Source organism: Zonotrichia leucophrys, chromosome 3 (genome assembly GCF_028769735.1).
Source record: "Zonotrichia leucophrys gambelii isolate GWCS_2022_RI chromosome 3, RI_Zleu_2.0, whole genome shotgun sequence".
In the NCBI taxonomy this organism is placed as follows: Eukaryota; Metazoa; Chordata; class Aves; order Passeriformes; family Passerellidae; genus Zonotrichia; species Zonotrichia leucophrys.
In genome coordinates, this window is record NC_088172.1 from 90,821,045 (window position 1) to 90,841,859 (window position 20,815).

At 43.0% G+C, this 20,815-nt stretch overlaps 1 protein-coding gene across 1 annotated transcript in view; it reads left to right on the plus strand.

The window, feature by feature from the left end:
* Positions 1-20,815, plus strand: part of SPRED2 (sprouty related EVH1 domain containing 2) — a 58,169-nt gene that overhangs the window by 18,841 nt on the left and 18,513 nt on the right. The window contains exons 2-4 of the mRNA XM_064709213.1: positions 13,435-13,612; positions 14,936-15,104; positions 17,892-17,956. Of these exons, the coding sequence (XP_064565283.1) occupies positions 13,435-13,612; positions 14,936-15,104; positions 17,892-17,956 (412 nt within the window). The remainder of the gene's footprint in view (positions 1-13,434; positions 13,613-14,935; positions 15,105-17,891; positions 17,957-20,815) is intronic.

A 20,815-nucleotide genomic window follows, 5' to 3' on the forward strand; every position in this document is an offset into this window, starting at 1 on the left:
GATACTTCAGTCATTTATTGAAAATGGACAGTATATGGTATAGATGGGGCTTTCCCAAACATAAAAGATAGATGCTTTCTTCCCACGGATCTTCTGCAAGGAGATAATGTTGCTTCTCTTCAGGTTTCATTTTTTTGATGCCTTTAAACAGTGCTGTGGTCATTTCAATTAATAGACTTGCATAAGCTGTTAGCAGGTTTTTTTGGTCTGATGTTGTGGTATTCCCCAATGAATCCAGAAGATTTGAGATGGCAGCTCCCAGCTAGTAGTGAGTGTACCAAAAACCCTGATGGGTACAGGATGAAAGGAAAGACCATGAGAGTCTTTGATCTCTTCCATATATATCAGGGGACTCCAGCTGTCCCTGTACTGAACCTTTTCAGAAGGAATTGGTGTGAGAGCATGAACATGCAGTGTGTTGAACAACTCATCCTTACCTGCCAGAATGAGAAAATAGGATGACCCCAAGATGATTCCCCTACTGGATTTCTCTGCTGTGTGCAAGCGAAATCCCTCTTGCCAGGGACAATTCAGCGGGCACTTGGCACCACCGTATCTTCCAACATTTAAACGATTCTGCCTGTTAAAGCAGAGCACAGGAAATGCAAGCCATTAAGCGCATGTGACAGTGTTGTGACCAGGTGAAGGACAGCAGCAGGGAGAGGGGCACAGGCACGCAACTGCCAGCATCTTGAGGAAACGCCTATTTGTTTGTCCTTTTTCCAAAGCCCTTCGGCTGTGCAAGGGAAGCGACAGCAGAGATGTAAACAGGAAAGCTGGCTGCAGGGAGAACAAAGTCGGGGTTAGGAGATGCACGCAGTTGGCCAGAGGAAACCGAAGGTACTGGTGAGAAATCTCTGCCTGCTATAGGACTTAAATAATAAAATCTGTAAGCTAAGAAATAGAATCATAGAGCCATAGAATGGTTAGGGTTGAAAGGGACCTTAAAACTCGTCTTGCTCCAAAGACCCTGCAGGGGCATCTCCCACCACACCAGGCTGCTCAAAGCCCTATCCAACCTGACCTTGAACACTTCAGGAATGGGGCACCCACAGCTTCTCTGGGCAGCCTGTGCCAGTGCCTCAGCACCCTCTGAATAAAGAATTTATTTTTAATATTTAACCTAAACCTGCCTTCTTTCATCTTAAAGCCATTCCCCCTTGTCCTACCACTGCATGCCCTTATGAAAATAGTTAATGCTGGATGTCCTGATCCAAAGCAGGCCTGGTGATATTTGCAGTACCCTTTACAGGAGGGAAAGCCTGCCTTGTGTTTTTTCTGTGTTCTGAAGGAGGCAGAATATGAGGATAACTCATAAATGAGCAATAAAATAGTTCCCACACTACTAAAAATGGAAAGCAGAATCATAAGCGTTAACCATCTTCCTGTAAGTCTGTAAAACAGCAGCTTGTTCCCAGGAGCACTGAAAAGAAGAGCTGGACAAGGTACATTTTAAGGGCAAGATAATGTTTTACTAACACTGACAGAGAAGCAGAGTGGTCTTGAAAACTTAAGCTAGTTAGTTCAAGTCAGTCCCTGGCAAAACAGGGAGCTGGCTGGCAGGAGGCACAGTCAACAACAGATTGGAGAGTGTGAAGCTGGACCTGGTCAGCACAGTTTTACCAGAGTTTTCAGTGATTTTGGGAATGTAGGTGGATAAAGGTTATCATATCCTGCTGTCTGCCTCTTGGTCTGCAGGTGGTTTTACCATTGAATATTGAGTTCTGGTGTGGGGCTTTCCAGGAGATAGTGCCAGCCCTCAGAGAGCAGTAAAGATAATTTGAAATCTAGAGGGAAGAAATTGGAGAAGACACAAAATTATATATCTGGTTTAGGATGTGCATAATTAGTCTGAGAGTACTCGCATGGTAAAAAAAGTTTATCCTAAAGAAAAGGAAAGAACAGATGCAGTGGTTAAAAGACTCACACTTAAGTACCTCTACTTTGAGCTAAGTATTAAAGTCCAAAATAAAAAGGGAGGAGCGAGGCCTTGGTTTTTCAGTAGCTTGTTTTTTAAACCAGTTTCCTATTGAGAAAATGAAAGTTTGCTGTGTGCCCTGTGATGTTGAGGCCATGTCACACAAGTAAGGCAAAGTACAGGGTTAGATTTCCTGGAGTACATTACAACTGTTTGTCCAGCTATCAATTAGGAGCTGTGGAGGAAGGGTTTAATTAGAAGAGAAGCACATGAGGCTTTTCCGGTGTGGAGGAGCTCAGTGCATGTCATTTGTAACCTCTTTTCTGGTCATGGATGTTTATGTGGAGTCCTGTAAGATGCTCTTGGCACTTTCCTTTGATCTGTCTGCAGGAAAATGAAGTCCATATGGCCTCCACCCAGATCCTGGCTGGAAATACCCATCTATGCTGGGGTCATTTTTTTGTTGTCATACATATGTACAAAGGTCCATTCATCTATGAGAATGACATTCAAAATAGGGAAAACATGGTAATGATTTGTAGGGAGGAGCATTTCAGTGCTCCTGTAATGTTCAGCAGTGTAAAGTGTATCATAAAATGTCTGAAGTCCTTCCTAAGAATATACTTTTGTGCTCTTTTTCCTATTTTTGCTATACTTCCTGCTTTTCCCTACAACACAGTTTAATGGTCCTGGTATTTAGGACAGCTTTGTGGACAACAGGGACAGCATTAGTGCAGTGGGTGTCTCTCAAGTGCTGGGCATAAAACTACACTGACCATGTATGAGTCTTTTGTTGGGGTTGTTGTTTGTTTGGAGGGCATTTGATTGTTTGGTTTTTTTTTTTTTTTTTGTTGGTTTTATTTTGGGTTTTGTTAGTTTTTTTAATTAAAACAAAATTGGTGAAAAGTCACCTTCTTTACCTCTTACAAGGCACAGCAAGGAGTGTCCAGGCAATATTGCTGTGGTTAATCTTGAATACTACACTTAAGGTAGGTTACCTGGTGTTTCCAGAGGGTGTGCCATAACAAGGTTCAGTACTCCCAAAATGGACCTGGCCCTGCAGATACTCAGACACCTCACCCTGCACTGGAATTGTGTGCTGAGGCATCTTTGTGCCCAGTTCACAACTGCCAGGGCCTGGTCCCAGGTGCTCTGTTAATGTTTTGCTGCAGAAGTTGAGCCCATTGACATGACTGCTGTTAACAAGGTGACTGAATTTCATTCTCTTCGCCACAAGTACTCCAGCAGCTACAGTGAAAATGGGCTCCTCTTGCTCCAGCCACTGTCTCTGCTCTTTGAACTGTGCTTGTGGTTGGCTGGCAGGCAGCAAAAGACACATCCACCACCTTGCTGGCTCTCCAGGTGCAGTGTTTACTTTAAATTTCTAACAGCAGAACCCTGTAGCAGCATGAATTTTGCTGGGAAATGGAGAAAGATGTTCATGTGTTGGCACAGCCACTCACTGGTCCACACTAGGAATTGCAAGAAGGCTTTGGAGGATGTTTCACTGGTAGGGTTGGGTGTGCAATCTACTGGACTGGGCAGTATTTAAGGGAAAAAATAATCATTATTTTAATTACAATTTTTTTTAAGGGCAGCAGCATTGCCAGTCTTGGAGCTGAGGTTTGTTAGTTTAACCTTAAGGTTAATGAACGTGTGCAAAGGTGAGAACCCAACCAGTGAGTGATTCAGTTGATGCTGATCCAGTGACTTGGTATCTACTTCCTTTTGGAGAAAACCCTTGGGAGCAGAGCTTGAAGCCAGCTGAATGAGTTGGTGGCTCTTCTTGACTGATGCAGTAGCTTCTGGATGTACACAAGAGGCGAGGGCATTATTTCCATCCCTGTGGATTGAGCATGCTGTAACATTTGTGAAAGAGAGCTCTTTGCTCTCTTGCATTTTCACATGCAGTGTTTGTCCCACCTGCTCCTAACCCTGGGCAGAGCAGCAGCTTTGCAGAGATTGCCCAGGTGGTGGTTCAACCCAGCCCCATCAGCTGAGACCTGCCCTGCAGCAGTTGTGAGATTGTGGTACACAGGTACCACATTGTGGTGACTTTTCTGTGTAATTTGTCATACTGGAACTGTTTGTTGATGTTGCTCATCTGTAAGAACCTTCTGATGGTCCCACATTGCTCTGTGTGCTGACCCTTGAGTTTTTAGGAGGACCAGGGGCAAGTTGGCCTGCAGACCAGTAGGAAGGCAAGAAAACAGGAAAGCTTGGGGATATGTAACTGTTCAGGATGTTGTTTCGAAAACATGATTACAGCACAGCTTATTCAAGGATAGTTTTGTCTTACACAGGGAGGCTAATTTCATCTTCCCCCATCCCATGGGAGAAAAGCTTTAGAAACTGGACTGGCAGCAAAAAGTGCCAGGCAGCTTTTTGAATTTTTCTGGCTGATGTTGCTTTGGACTTGTGTGCTGAGTTCTTGCTGGAGACAGATGAGGTTTGAGCTGATGGGTGCTGCATTAAGCATTTGAAGGTAAAAGCAGTGTTGCTGCAGAGCTTGAAGAGGAAAGTGAGGTGGCAGATTCTGGCACATCTGGATAGGAAGAGATGTGGACTGGGGATGTGCAATTAAGATCTTAAAAAAAGCCCCATCTATTATTTTTAATTACTTGCATAGCATGATACTCTGACTAATGAGTTAACCCACTGGTTGCAAATGCACTTCTACTAAGACAGACTATTTTCTGGCCATTAAGCTAAAAGATCTTTTTAAGTTGTATATTGAAATTCAGTAAATGCAGCTGTCTGTTGATACCACTGTAACAAACTTCGCATGCTGCTTGTTGTCTTCATCACAACTTTGGACTGTAGCTTGATTCCATTGTCATGACAAAATCCAGCCAAGCTGCAAATAGGTGCCTGCAGCTGCACCTGCACATGTGCTCGCTGGGTGCTGGAGAGAGGAGTGAACAAATGTCGGAATGTCATAGAATCAAAATGGTTTGGATGGGAAGAGACCTTTAAAGGCCATCTAGTCCAACCCCCTCTGATGTCCCAGCATCTTTCATGTGGCCTGGTGTCTGCTCACTGAAGATGGGTTCAAAGCTCGTTGGTCCTTAGCTCGACGTTTCCATGGTCCACACATGAAGTTTTCAGGAGTACCTGTGATTTTAGGTTGTCAGTTTCTGTAAAGTGGAGATGCAGCTTTCCTCTGAAGGATGATTGCAGGCAGCATGACCTCAGTCACCATTCTCCACCTTGGGGAAAAAGGGATTTTTTGTCCCAGATCAGGGTTAAAACCATTTGGATTTAAGGCAGGCAGAAGCAGCTGATCCTGGAAACAGTTAGCTTTCTTCTCCCCTCCTGCCTAATCATCAGCACAGATTAGTTCAGAAACTGGGCAGGTATTTTTAGAAGCTGCTTTCAGAGCTGTAGTGTCACAATTTTTATTCTTGTTATCAGTGCTGAGGCATTTCTTGAGCAACATTTCTGCTTTAATGAGAGGGCGTTAGGGATCATCATAGAACTTGTGAGGGCACACACGACACCCTGGCTGAGCAAGAGGCTCCAGCAGTTGTGAAGGTTCCTGAGCAGCAAGGGAGTGAAGGTTCCTGAGCAGCAAGGGAGTGTTTGAGACACAGCGTCCAAAGCAGAGCTCGTGTGCAGGGATGCTGCTGTTGGCACTGAGGTTATGTGGGCTGCCAGCAGAGATGGGGGGTGTATGAGGATCCATAGTTGATAATTAGAGAGACCAACTCTTTGCCCGCTGGAAGTGTTTAAAACCCCATTAAAAGTTGTGATGGAGGCAGACATATTGGAAGGCTGAGTGCTTCCTTCAAGCCTTCTGAGTTGTTTGGACCCTTGGTCCCAGCGCTGTGTTGGCAGCTTTTGGGAATGAAGTGCTGACAGGCTACCAGAGGAAATGACACCTGCATTCGACTTTGGACCTGTTTGCAGCCCTGCGTGCATGGGTGCTGTGCTGGGCAGCCTCTCAGCAGCACCGTCAGCTGCTGCTAAAAACCCCCATCATGACTTTATGGTAGCTGTATTGTAATTATTTTATTTTTTCCCAGCCTATAACCGGGGTGGGGAAACAAGGATCTTTGGTCGATGTTCTCTTCCGAGCCGGGAGGATATTGCGAATGAGTAATGGGCCGGCTGGGGCTGTAATGTGCAGAATACCTCTGGGATGACTCACCCCGCACAATGCAGCACATCCCTCTAGGAGACTGAATCACGGATGGGGGGAAGCTGCCTGCCTGCCCGGCAGCAGCCAGCTGGGACACGGGGTAACCGGAGCAGACACAGAGGCTGCTGGTGGCAATGGTGCTAAAACCGAGCAGGAAAGGCTTAAAATGCAGAGGAAATGGCATCCCCCAGCAGGTAAGTGTGCTCTGGCTGCATATAATTCCATGTTTTTTACTCCTGGGGTTCTTTTTCGTCCACCTCCCCCCATCTCCCACCACAGCCCTTCTGAATGTTGTCTAAATCAGCATATAATTTATCAGGGAATGTGTATGAATTCTTCTGTGAAACACAGCCTTTCATTTATAGTTACGTATCAATTTTTTTTTCAGAACTAATGGTTTAATATTCACCTTTTCTTTAAATTCCAGTAGGAAAAATAGATGCTGCCTGGGAAGCTGCTTCCCTTGATGTCCCTCTTCATGGACATTTGATGCAGTAGGGGATTTATAAAAAAAGGTTGAAGGCAAAACCAATGTGCGTGCTGGTTTTGATGTAGCCAAGAATGTCTTTTCTTTTTTATGTTCATTTATCTGGCAAAAGATGAAAACCCTTTAGATTTAGAGTGCAGTTATCCTGCTTACTCCCTCACCCCTCTTCTGATACAGACCCAGCTGGAACTGAGTCACAGAATTATTTTATTTTTTTAATATTTGAAAAATATTATCTGCTCTTCATAGTTATAACATACGTGTCATTGAGGATGTTTACAGAGGAATAAATATAGTTGTAGTCTCTACTGATCAAAATGGAAGAGAGTGGGGGAAAATTCAACTTCCTTTGGGTGAGTGATTTTTTTTCTTTTCTTTGTAAACTTTGAGTTTACAGGAATACTCTCTGCATGTCAGCAGACATAATAACTCTTTATGGAATGCAGTTTCTGTGGTTGTCAATTTTTTGGGGTTTTTTTGCTAAGTCTTGCTCTTCATTAGCTCACATAGGATAGCAATAACGGAGTGATGGTGGTCAGTTTATGTTAGGAAAAAAATTAGGGTAGAACATGGTTAGGACTTTTTTTTTTAGGTGGGGGAATCAATTCAGGATACAGATCTTGTGAATCTACCTATTTGGCTGGCTGAACTTTTATGTGACTTTTGCTTATCTTAAACGTGGTATAAAACAAATACCATCTGTCATGCAACAACAATTTATTACTCATTACTGTAAATGATAGTGCTAATTAGCTTCCTTGTAATTTGTTAATATTTTGTACTCTTGCACAAAACTAGGAGGACTTGAGGCAGCAACTCTTGCCTGTACTGCAGATGAGGTGCAGGGCAAATTATTCAAATGTATTAATGCTGCCCTTTTTAACTTTTCAGGACATAATACTATGTGCGTTTATTGCAAATTTGACCCATTCAGCAAATTTGAAGGAAGTTTTTTTTAAGAGATTTCATTGAATGGTTGGTCATTAAAAGTTCTGTCATTAGTATGCATGTCCCAGTGATGTCATGGCTGCTGTTTAGGGGAAAAAATCAAATATTGTTTTGGGTGTTTTTGTAACATTTGCTGTGACTTTTGATAGCTCTAACCCAGTTTCAGCAATGTTACATCAATGCTTCAATACAGACACAAGTCATAAGTTAATCTGCCCCAATGCTGTTAAAATGTCATTTTAATTCAAAATTGTGTGTGTAATAAGCTGATTTCTGGGGAGAGGCCTAGAGCTGCATCAGTATCTTTGCTTGCCTATCAGCATGCTTGTAAGCCAACTTTTTTCCCTGAAAAGCTGCTTCCAGTTCATTTGAGGTTTTGCCCATGTGTATAGCACTTTGTGAGGATCACTGGGCAAGTCTGGCACAGGAAAGGATGTTATGCTGGCCAAAAAAAATGGATGTAGTCCATGAAGGACCACATAATATGTATACTTTTGGGAAAAAACTTTATATATATATATATATATATATATAAAAAATGTATGTATGTATTTCAGGAATGAATTTTCCTATACTTCCTGGAAGGATCTGAACTAATTATGGGATTATGAAATCCCATTTGAGCTAGTTAGGATAGAGCTGTTTCTCATAAACTCAATAAAATCAGCCTTGAATGTTGAACAAACGTTTTGGTGAAAGGGTTCCTTTGTTCTCACTGCCTCGGCATTTAAGGGAGATGTGGAGGCGGGCGGCTGGGTTGTTGCAGGTGTCTTGGTTTTTTGAGAAGTCCTTTTTCTTCTGGGGGAGAAAAAAACCAAAACAACAACAGGCCAAACAAAACTGCTATTAGTTTTTCCTGTGGAGGATTTTTGGATGCGCCGCAGTGCTGGAAGCAAAGCCAGGCTTGCTGAGCACTGGCTGTGGAGATCAGACCCCTCTTCATTTTGCCTTTGGGGCTGCTCTAGGCTCTACCAGCATCTCTGGAGCAAGGAATGTGGAGACTGAATTGTTTGTATTTACTCTGACTGTGGGGAAACTAAAGTTTCCTAAGTGCCCTTTTATTCCGGTGGTGTTTGATTTGAAAAACAGAAAAATACAGGTTGGAAATTGGTTATACAGGAGTTGGGTTACAGGTACAGAGATTCTTTGTTCCTAGTGTGATGCAGAGGTGGCGGCAAGAAAAACTTTTGGGAGATTTTCCATGGTTTTCTTCAGATTCCATTCTATCATTTGATCTGGCCAGAGAGACACAGATGTCCTTTTTTCTTGGTGATATGTAGTGGTTTTGATACTTAATGAAAAAGTTTCAAACCTGCTGGAAATCTAAATGGTATGGAAATATCAACTTAATTTGCTATAGCTGCATACTCTCAGAAGTTTGCTTTCAAACAAATTGCTAAGTTAGGATTTGAAGAAGAAAATGCTGGTTATAATCTGCAGATATGTCACATTTGCAAGAAGCTTCACGAACCGACCAGCAGATCAAGGAAGTGGGACTCCAAAAATAGCAGCTTTTAATGTCTCTGCTTTCTGGCTGTGGGATGAACTGCAGAGAGGAGCCTCACAATACAACTTGCAGCAATCACCTGGGCAGAATGTGATGGCTTTAACTCCAGCTGTTGGAGCTGCTGAGGCAGGGAAAACACCTGGCACTGTGAAATAAATCCAGGTCAGTCAGAGACAGGTTATGCCCTAGTAATCGTAAAGTTACATTTGTTTGGATCCAAATAGTTTAAATTATGTTTGTGTGCCTGACCTCTGCTGCTGTTGGATTAGCAGCCTCCTGCTGTCCTTTAGGGCTCTTCCCTGAAACCTGGGTTCTGGGAATGTCAATGCATGGATTAAAAGACAGTAGTCCATAATGTTGAAACCCATTATGGGCAAATACCTTTTTTTCTGAGACCTGGATCTCTCCTGGCCTTGTAAGCTGTAGAGTTGGAAAGGGAGGAAAATATCAAAGTGCCTTATGGCAGCAATATTGTGGATGTTTATAATCTTATATTTTGGTCAAGTAACTTGGCTAGAGGGAAGAATATTACTGAATTATAGAAGGTGTCTGGGAAGTGTTTTAGATACTAAGTGTGACTCAAAAAAAAAGTAGTAAATGTGGTGGGTTGTACTACACTTTCCTTCCTCCTTGGGATTTTTAGACATCTCCAATGGTATCTGCAGGTGCTGCTTTGGAAGCAAAATGGAAAAGAGCAGCTGGTGGGAGGAAGTTGTCTGCTTTGACACTACTTTTACAAAGACAGTTGTGAAATTAAACCTCAACTAAGGAGTGAATTGTTTGGTGTTTACTCCTGGATGCAGGATTGCAGCCATTAGCCCTCACTGGCCACACAAGGGGCTCATGAGGGCTTTGTCCCCCATTCGTGTTGCTGGAGTGATGTGGTTCATGTCTGAGAGCACAGGATGATGGCAGCCCCATGTGTACATGGTGGGACAGCACTTCTATCAGCCTCAAGTGACACCTGTCTCTTAGACACACAAATACTTTGTGAGTTGGACTATAGATAGGGAAACCAGGGTTCAGTGATGGCAGAGGTCATATTCAGTCATTTCTTGTTTAGGAAAATTCTGTGTCCTCCGGAAGAGCTATTACACATGCACACTCCATTTTACTTTATAGATATGTATGCATACCCACGAGCTATAATTTTTAAAGAGTTCTCTTTTCCTTCCAATAAAAACAGCATGTGCTTTTCAGCACTACCTTTACTCCCCAAGTTCATTCTGTTACTTTTTTTTTCACTCAGGGTGGGGCAGGCTGACAACCTGGAGCAGCCCTGGAACACGCTGGCTGGCTGCCATGCAGCTGGGTAATCCCTTCTGATACTTTCTTCCCAAGCTTTTAAGGCTGGTGAGGACAAATCTGAAGGGTTAAGATAGCATTTAAGAGCATAATTAAGAAGTTTGCATGAAAAGCATAGGCCATAAAGCCAACAATTAGAGCAGTCTTAAAAGTTTCAAGGATCCAATAAAACAAGAGGAACTAAGGCTACTGTGGGGTTTTCTCTAATTGTTTCATTTTTAGCTATCAGTACCTCATTAATTGTAACGGACCAAATATTTTTATGTACCTCATTAACCATTTCTTATGAAAGAGTCAAATTGCAGTTACCATGATAAAAGTGCAGATGGATGGCTTGGATGTGGTTGTTCTGCTACTCCAGTGCACCAAGGTTTCATCAGCAGCACACACATGGGATTTGCAGATCACTCCTTTGCTCCTCGGGATTTGGAATACTTGGAGCCAGCCAGAGCCTTGATGCAGTCGCGTAAAATGAAATAGCAAAGAAAATAAACAGCTTTTACACTAAGGAAGCAAGATCCTTATATGGAACTGAAATATTTGAGTACCTCCCAAGTATTTATCAACACTGGCATGAGGGAAAGAAGCATTGCCTATTCTAGGCTTGTGGATGGAAACAGCAGGCAGGATTTAGACATAGACGACTGGAGGAAGCTGCATGTAGCCTTGAAAATTCAACGTGCAGCTTCTGAGTCCTAATCCAGTGATTAAACCAAGATGTCAAGCACTCAGAACCCTTAACCACCTACTTTCCTTGTATCTTTTCTTTCTTTTTATCCAAGTCCCTTAACACAGGTTGTGCTTTGGGAAATGTGGTTGTGGCTGGAGCAGAGCAGGAGTGGGGATGGGGCTCTGCAGGGAGCCCAGCGTCACTGGTGACTTTTGATCGTGCAGGAAAGTGTGCCAAGGGATTCTGTTAATGGAGCCAGAGCTCTGCCTGCCCTGCCAAAGGTGAACCCTTCTGCTGGACAAGACTCTTGTCTAATAGGGGAACAGAGGTCACCTTGCAGGGGTAGGGGATGGAAACTTTAATTTATGGCTTATTATATTTAAGGAGGTTGGTCTTCAAGATGGGAAGAGCACAGTTTAAATGGTGTTATCTCGGCATGTGGTGGCAGAGTTTGTGAGGGCCATAGGTCATGGATAGATGTGGACATGAAGAGGAAAACCATGTGGCTCTGTGCCCCACCAGATTGTCATTATAATGGGCAGGGATAGTCATGGCACCTAAATTTAATGTGTAGGTATCCAGTAATACTCAGATGTAATTACAAGCCTATAGAATTCACTGAGAGGTGATGGAAATGTGTGAATAACTGACAGGAATCACAAAGTACTGAGTAGCTGCTTCTTGCTTAATTTTCCTTTAAGTGGACAGTTTCTGCAGCGAAGTAACTGAAGGCAACATTACTTTTGGGACTGCCAAAGGCTCCAACTGCTGCCATAAAAGTGAATGGTAAATCCTGCAGGAAGTTATAATGCTAGTGGCAATTTTCAAGTGTGGAAGGAGAAGCAGCCGTTTCTGTGGATGACTTTTGTGGGAGGATAGGAGGGAAGGTCGTACTGAGCGGCTCTGACTTCAGAAGAGAGCTAAAAATAAGTCCAGAAAGGATCCTTGGGGAATAGTAGAAAGATGTAGAAATGTATAGTTGGCTTTCTTTGTACTTAATCTGCTAATTGTTAATCCTTAGAGACCATATGGGAAAGGTACAAAGAAGAAAACAAAAACTGTCTTGGATGGAAGCAGCTCAATTTTTGCACAGTAGGAAATTAGCTAAAGTATTTTGCTTATTTCTGAGTATCAGGAAGTCAAGAGATTAAAGTTGCCACTGTAAAATCTAGAAACAGGTTTTCATTAAAAAATAAAAAGGTAACTCGTTCAATTTATAGACACACTTCCCCTATTTACTGTACCAGGAAGCTGCTATAAGGACTCGAGCAAAAATACTCTTAAAAACATCGTTTCTCAGTTCTGTGAATACCTTTTGTGTGTCATCTGTGGCTGTGTATCAGATTGGAAAGCTTTTTGTCACCCATTGCAAAGTACTCAGGGCAGCAGGGGATGAACTTCTGGCATCTGTGCACTGCTGTCATTGCGTAGGTCCAGTGAGAAAGTTGACATATCCATAAAATAAAGGCTGTGAAAAGAAAATTGCAGCATGTGTTTTGTGAGATCAGAAGAGATAAGCTGGTCCCAGAAGATGCTCACTGCTTCCCTTGGTTTCAACTCAAACTGCTTTCAGGTAGGATCTGTGAGGCTGCTTAGATGATTAGATCTGGTTGTGTTAAAGAAAGGGAGGCTTGGAGTTTCACTGTTAGCACCTGAACTGCTGCAAAAATAGTCTGAAAATGAGGCAGTTTTACCTGGTGCAGGATGAAGAAAGTTACCGCTGCTTGTCATGCTGTACAGGATGCTGGGAAAATATCTGGATACAGAGAGGAATTTCTCTCCATAAAGGATAATACCTGTCATTTTGGTGCTTCTGGAATAGTTTCTTGTGAGGTTAGGAGGCTCTGCCTTTTAAAGCCCTGTGAAATGCTGGTGAGAATGTTTTAGGGCATGGTGTGGTCCTGATGACCTGAGCTGAGCTGATTCCCATCTCCTTTCATCTGAGGTACCAGCTGGAGCCACATTTGTGGAGTTTTCCCCATAAAACTGTCACAGATGTGGAGGAATTAGAGTGTCATCTTCCAAAGCCCACTTCATTAATTGGATCACAGAAACCTTGAAACACTTCTTTTGTGGGTTATTTGAGTTCCATGTGTTCTTCCAGTACTTTGGAGACCTGATGCCCCAGTGTGGGAATTGGCTTTGGGTCTGGGTCACCCCACTGCCTTGGTCCCTGTCCCTATCTGCAGGAGGCAGAGAGTGTCAGAGACCACAGGTTGTTTGATCTGTGTGTTGACATCTGGAAACCTGGCAGGCTCATTCCTTGAGGTTTGGTGGGTCTGTCTCCTACGTTGGCTGGAGTGTTCCAGGCCATCCATGACAGAGGTGGTCTTCCATCCCGTGCAGAAACTCTCCGTTGGGGTCAGCGCAGCACCGTCCAAATACCACCCTCAAGAAGAACTGCTGGGATGTGACTGATGCTCACAAAGGTTCTGTTTTTGTTGTGTTGCCGTTGCAGTGACAGCTATATTGTGCGAGTCAAAGCTGTGGTTATGACCCGAGATGACTCCAGTGGGGGATGGTTGCCGCAAGAAGGAGGCGGTCTCAGCAGAGTTGGCGTCTGCAAGGTCACGTACCCGGAGGGCAATGGAAGAAGTGGATTTCTAATCCATGGTGAAAGGCAGAAAGACAAACTGGTAATAGACCCTAATTCAACTTTTGTCTGTTCTTATAATGAGAATTATCCCAAATCTATTGCTATTGTATTCTTGTGCAAGTTTTATTTTTTTCTTTTTTAAATATATAAAAAAGCAAGCATGTGGAAATAATACTGGATTGGACAAAACAAACCCAATCCTCATCTAGAATTGCCATCTTTTGCTACCTAGGCTGGTGTGATGCCACCTGGAAGGAACAGGTAAATTTTTGACATACGCATGCAAAGATCCCCTTTGAATGAAAGAGGGCCTGTGTTTTTTTCTTTTTTTTTCTTAGACCTAGTGCGGGGGTAAGTGAGAAGTGAATTGAAGTGTAAAGAGCCCATGAAGCCAGTCACATTGCACTGAGTAATGCAGTGCAAGCCTTTTAAAAGGGCCATGAATTATTTATGCTGCATGCTGTTCAAGGTTTGAGCAAGCTGAGTGAGAATATGAAGACAAGTTGTCTCTTATGAATTGACACACTCAGTTTCTCCTGGTAGCTGTTTATCTAAAAAGGAGCTCTCTTGTATCCCTGCACAAATCAAATTAATAAAGCCCTTTCCTGATTTCCAGGGCCACTTGAAATGTTAGTGTTTATCTTGTTTTTATGTATTTAATTCTTCTGAAATGCACTCCTGTGAAGATAGGGGCTAGTTTAAAAGCAGCACTTCCTGCTCAGGCTCAAAAAAATGCATTATTTGAGTCAGAAATGGTCTTCCTTTCAAAAAGACTGGTGTTTTAAAGCTGTTTCAATTATGACTTGTCTTTTCCAATGTTGTTTGCTTAGGGTGCTTTTTTTTGACATTATTTGGGAGCCGTGGTTATGGTTTTGAGGGGTGGAGTAAGACATGACAAGCCATTCCTGTTGTCCCTGAGCATCACTCTAGAGATGGTTTTTGGCACAGCAGAACTTGACCTGAGTGTCTGGCTGGGGGTGAACAATTTAAAAACAGTGAGGGGAGTGTTGCAGAATCTCCTAAATCTGTTGCTGGTGGATAAAATTTCTGTTGAGTGAAACTATTGAGGGGAGAGGTTCTCCTTCCTCCTGAGCCCCCTGCTAGCTTAACCTGTGCCACACTGGGTCCAAAACATGCTCCTGGGGTAGGGAGTGAGCGCCTACTCAAAGCACAAGCAAAAGATGAATGTGCAATAGTTTTGAGAACAATTACCATGTCTGGTGTTTATTAGTCATGATTTGGTGTTCCCCTATGTGAGGCATGACTTGGCCTGCTTTTTGGGTCCAGCCTGAGACGATGCTGGCTGTATCCTCGGGGTGGGAAAAGTGACTTTGCTCCTCTTTTGGGGCTCACGCCCTCCCAGGTGGTGCTGGAGTGCTTTGTGAAGAAGGACCTGGTGTACACAAAGGCAAACCCCACCTTCCACCACTGGAAAGTTGACAACAGAAAGTTTGGGCTCACCTTTCAAAGCCCCGCTGACGCTCGAGCCTTCGACAGAGGAGTGAGGAAAGCCATCGAGGACCTCATTGAAGGTAGCGTGGGGTGGACACTGCACCCTTGGAAGAGTGGGCAGGGGGTTTGGGTCAGGGAGTTGGGAAGAGGGAAGTGTTCAAAATCAGCTCTTGGGCTTGGAGGTCTCTTGTGCACGTGTCCAAGTGCAGCTGGGGCCCTTGTCCTACAGTGAGCCAGCCCCAGCTTTAGGAATTGAGTTTTCTCATCCCTTAGAAGAGATAAGGTGTTTCAGTCAAGTATTTTTCAATCCTGTCTGTTCAGACTTCTCCCTGTTATTTTATCATCAAGTTTGTTGTTACTGCTTTTTTTGATAAACTTGGTTTTCACACTAGTGATGGAAACTCAGACACCCCAGGCTCTTTATTTGCAGTCAAATCTCATCTGACTGAGTCTTTGTTAAATTCCTGCCTGGAGTTGAATAAAACTTGGTTTGGTTTTGGTTTTATTTTGCAGTAATTAGTTGTGTCTGCATCCTCTTAGTTGAATGGTAGTTCTTGAAGACTTTGTTGTGTTTCTGGGTGTTGTTTTTTTAATTCTGTAAAAAATGCGTTTGAATTGTCTGTGCTTTGAAGTTGTCATAAATTTTTCCTTTTCACATTTCATTGCAATCAGGCAATCACAATACAGCTACAATTCAATTGTACTTTATTTTAATGAAATTTGATTCTTCATGCATTTTTTCTTGATTTTTTTTTTTTTAGCCATACTACTTTATGTAGGGACTTAGAGAAGCCTTTTGCCTTCTCTTCCAGTGTGACCAGGATATTTTTATATACAGATGGTACATTTTCTGAGGATACTAACTCAGATGTATGTACAGATGTGTATTCTTTTTGAGGACATTAGCTCCATAAGACAACTTCATGTTCTGGATGTCCTGTCCTTGGTTTAACATGAACATGGTAGATATTGGAAGAGAATTAATCCCCCAGGGCTCCTTGCTGGTAAATACTTCATCAGTGAGAGGAAGGATGTTCTCAGAAATTTGCTTTTTTCTATGCCATTAACATGAAGAAGTTCCAGGTAGACTTGCGTCTTTCTTCTTCTGGTTAAAACTGTGAATCATTTTGAGTCATAAAAGGGATGTTTTATGAAAGTGGCATGGGATTGTGCAAAGTTTCAAGGAGATAATAAATGTATTGAGTAGTGTTTTGAAGATGCCAGTGGTTGGCAACTCCTGTTTTGCTCTTCTTGATCCATTTCACAGCGGAGGTATTTGAAATCAAGTTCTGCTGTATCTCAGATACTTCAAAATCAGCAAATCTATATTTATCCCATTAACAGTACAGGCTGATCCTCATGAATGTGTTCCTCATTAACTTCCAAATAAGGCTTTCTGAATGAAAAACAATAATTTGTTCATGCACACACAGTGTTGGCCAGTTGATTTAATTTATCATTCATTTTTTGTTCACATACTTGATCAAATTCAGCAGGTAATATTAAGCACAACTGAGTGTGCATTCAGAACTTAACATCATGTAATCACTGCTTTATTGTGAATATTTAACCAATAGTTCATTCCCTGTAGCATCAGAAGTTTGGGGCACAGGTACAAGAACCCTATGCAGCACCATAGAGCTTCAGATTTTTTTTAATTTTAAAGCTAATGTAGCAAATGGCACAAATGTTTCCACATTACTCAGTGTTTTAAGTGGGCTTTCGCACTTAGCTCTGCACATATTCATGATGATGCAACTGAGAGCAGCCAAGGCTGGTGCCAACAGCATTATATAAAACACATTATTTTAACAAATTTCCAGAATGAAGGTGGTACAAGTCGTTGTACTGTGTTGGTCAGGGATGTGATGTGGGCATAATCCACTCTTAGCAGTGGGCTTCCATCAAAAAAATAGACATTTGACTTGAGGGTTCTCTCCCCAGCAGATCCTCACATCCCTATCCACAGGGAGGCTGTGTCCACCCTCCTTGGCAGCCTTGGGGTAGATAAAGCCAGCCAGGAAGGGGGTCTGGGGTCTTGATTGGGTGTAGGCAGAGGAGTCACTCCTTTTTAGGTACAGCATGAATTTGGTGTCAAGTGCAGCAGTGGTGAGCACCCCCTACCTTGAGGCTGTTCTGTGATCTGGTGCTTACCAGGCCCTCGAGCAGCTCTGCAGGAACACCTGTGGGGTGAGAAGATTTTTTGATATGATTCCCTACTTTTCCAGAAGATTGCCTAATGTACCTAATGGAAATTGCTCCCCAGTATTTTTCTCTTGTCTATGGTTTTACACATATCAGCTCCTTTTAGATACGTTGTTTATGTGGGGCAAAGTGATTCTTTGAGAAGCAGGTGATAATAGAGAAGACCTTTCAAGTATATGAAAACTTCCACAATTAAAAGGAAAAAAAATCCAGTCTAACTCTTCATTGTCAAAGTGAGGTTCATTTTATTTTAAATTATAGGTTATTTCTTCCCCCCCGCCCCACATTTAGGGAGTAAGTGAAGAAAAACTCATATATGATTTCTTGACAGCTGAGAATCAGCCTGGAGCACTGATTAGTACATAGCTTTACCATTCTTCAGAAATTAGTCTTCTGTAATTGGAAATGGTAACTGCTATTTTTATAATTGTTAATTAGCATTGGCAGTCACACAGTTGCGTTTCAAGAAACACTTTTTCAAGTTTTACCTCTAACCCAGCTACCAGCAGATGGGTTGTTCTTCCTTAATTTCAGCCACTCTTTTGCACATCTACAACACACAAACCTGTGAGAATCCAAATGTTTAACAGCCTCAAAAAAAAAAAGTTTCATGGAAATGTCATGTGTTTAAAAAGCTGTTGGTTTGGTTTGGTTTTTTCTAGGATCTACAACTTCCTCGTCCACCCTTCACAACGAGGCCGAGGTCGGCGACGATGATGTCTTCACTGTGAGTACATGTCAGCCAAGCTCCTTCTCTTTATGCTCAGGTTTACGTGGTCAGGTTAGAAAGGGTTTTTCTTTTTATGCCTCAGGGCTGGCATTCAGCCACCACCGTGTTTGGACACTGGGTGTGTTTTATTTGATAGAAGTATATCCTCTACAGAATGTGAGGCCTCTTGTTGGCCTCGTGTCGCCACGGGAAAAGCATGTCAGAGCAGGTGATGTCAGCAGCTAGAAGTGAAGAAATAATCACCCTTGAATTTCTTTTGGCTTAGACAGAGGTGGTGCACACACCTGCTAATACTGCTGTCTGTCCCTGAGAAGCTTCCTGCAGACTCAGATGCTTAACTGCTACTGAGTATTGCTGTTGAGATACATATTCATTTTGGATTACAGTTGTAAACAAGCAAATTTCAAAGGTATTTCACCTGTACGTGGAATGTAGAAAGTTCAGACTGGTGTTCTTAGATGGAAGAGGGCACGGTAGTGTGGCATCTGTCTAAGCAGCAGTGGCTTAAACAGGAGTGAGCTGTTGGAGATTGATTTGTGGTGTTGTCTAAAATGTATTATGGAGTTTTGATGAAACTAAAGCTACTAACTTGAAAAGGAAAGTTAAAAAGTTAAAAAAAAAACTTGTCAGGTGAAAATGTGACTCTGATTAGCGCTATTCCTTGGGCTGGAAACAAGTCGCTCACATTGTATACTTCTTTGTTAATAAAGTTACTTGCTCACCTTAATTCAACCCCCATGGGCACATATTGGTTATTTTACAAATCTCCTCCTTGTCCTGTGGGGCCTGGGTGGCAGGAAAGGGGAATGTGGGTGATCCTCAGTGCAGCAACAGCAAACTCCAAATTGTCTTTGGGATACTTCTCTGGATTTTTAGGGTGAGGGAGGAAAAAATCAGTACAAGCATCAAGCTTCTTGAAAATGAGTCCTGGGAAGCATCCAAAGCCAAAAGGTGTTTTTGAGGGTGACACTTTTCCAGCATGGGACCACATCAGATTCCCTGCTGAGTTTTGACCGGATCTTCCCAAGGGCCAGCATGTTGTCCACATCTGTCCTTTTGTCACGCTCAGGGAGACAAACAACAGCAGGCAGGGTTAAAAGGTGACTTCCTGCACTCTGCAGCAAAACTATCATTAGCAGCTGCTTCCCAACTACCTTCCAGAAGTGATTTATGGGCACTGGGGGAGGCACCAGTGCAGCCAGAGCCTTTTACCAGTACGTCGTGCTTTGTTCCCAGATCTGCTGGACTGGCTGTGCTCTGCTGGGGGTGGACAGTCACTCTTGATGTGCGTGTGGCTCTTCTGTGCTCGTCAGAAAGCAGATGACTGTCCAAATGTGCCTTGGATGGGTGTGTGCCAGCTCTCGCTGGGTTACACATTGGAATACTCAGTGTTTAAGCAGTGACAAGTGGCCTGTGGAAACAGGAGAGTATATATTTGCTAAAATCCTACTGGCTGGTGTTCAGGCACCTGGGAGTGCTCCTGAATTTCTCCATAGTCTCAATCTTGTGGCTGAGTGTTGATTTTTAAACTCAAAGAATGATTTTTACAAGGAGGAAGACTGACTGTCCACCAGTTTGTTGCCTTTAAGTAGGAAGTGCTTTACATGTAAAAAGCTGGATGAATCCTTCTCCAGCTGCATCAAAATCAATCAAATTCCTGAATTCAGAATGAGGAGCCAGAACTGGAGGAGATTTTTCCCACCTACTTGCCCCTGGGGAAGTGACAAGTGTCTCCCTGCCATGCAGACATTTATGGGTAGGAGGCCTGATGGAGAAGGAGGAACAAGCTGCTCAATAGCATTAGTAAGGAGGGAAACCTCAGCAGTGTTGGCATCTTGTTGGCACCTGGGGAATGAGTTGTGTCCTGCCTGGCAGTGCTCTCTGCAGGGATTTGTGATCTCCAGGGTGCAAGAGGGACCTCACTGGTGATGGGACCTTGCATGGTGCTATTTGTCAAGATGGCACACCAGGGTACATGTGTTGTCATACTCCAAAAATAAGGCTCTGGGGACATCTCCTTCCCCAATATGTCTTTGTTTTTCTGGGATGAAGTCTTTCCTTTTCCTGCAGTCCTTAAGTTCTTCAAAGATCTCAACTTCCTATTTATCTGGTAGGTTATGGTGAAGTATGAAGACTGCATAAGCCAGAAATAACATACTGAAGCACAGAGCAGTTTAAAACTGTAAGAAATTGGTAGGGCTGTGAAATGTTTTATTTTTACCCTTCTGTTCCATTCTTTCTATGCATGTATTTTTGACTTGTGTATCGTAGTCCATTTGGTCATCCTTTCACACAAAACTTCTCTGCAGCTTTCTGTAAACTCTTTTCAGCCACAGCAGTGGATTTTTTGTGTTTGGTTTTTTCTCTGTTTTAAAGAGAAAATACATTTGTTCTTTTTTATTTCCTAAGGTAGTTATTAAAATCTTCACAATCCTCCCCCTCTCCCACACATGCATGAATAAACTTAACTGCGTGCGGCAGAATTTTCAAAAGTATCTGCATGATTGAGTCATTTAATCAGTCATTTACCCGTCTCTGAAAATCTCAGCCATTGCTGCTGCACTGCTGCCTCAAATATTTGGCCCGAGGTCCTGCTCTTCTTGAAGGTGTTTCAATCTGTTCAAGCACAGTGGGTCCAAAACTTCACATTTCTGAGGCTGCTTTGTGGCCGGCCACCCCGACTTCATCGTGCACAGATGTTTGCACCAGCGTAATGCTCCCAGCTGTAGAACACCCCCCTCATTCCATACAAGCCCTGACCCCGACACAGCTCTTGGCTGCTGATTGATGCTGGGCTTCTATAAAGCCCCTGCTCCTGTTAGCTCCAGTGTGGCTCTGTGGGATGTGCGTGGTTCC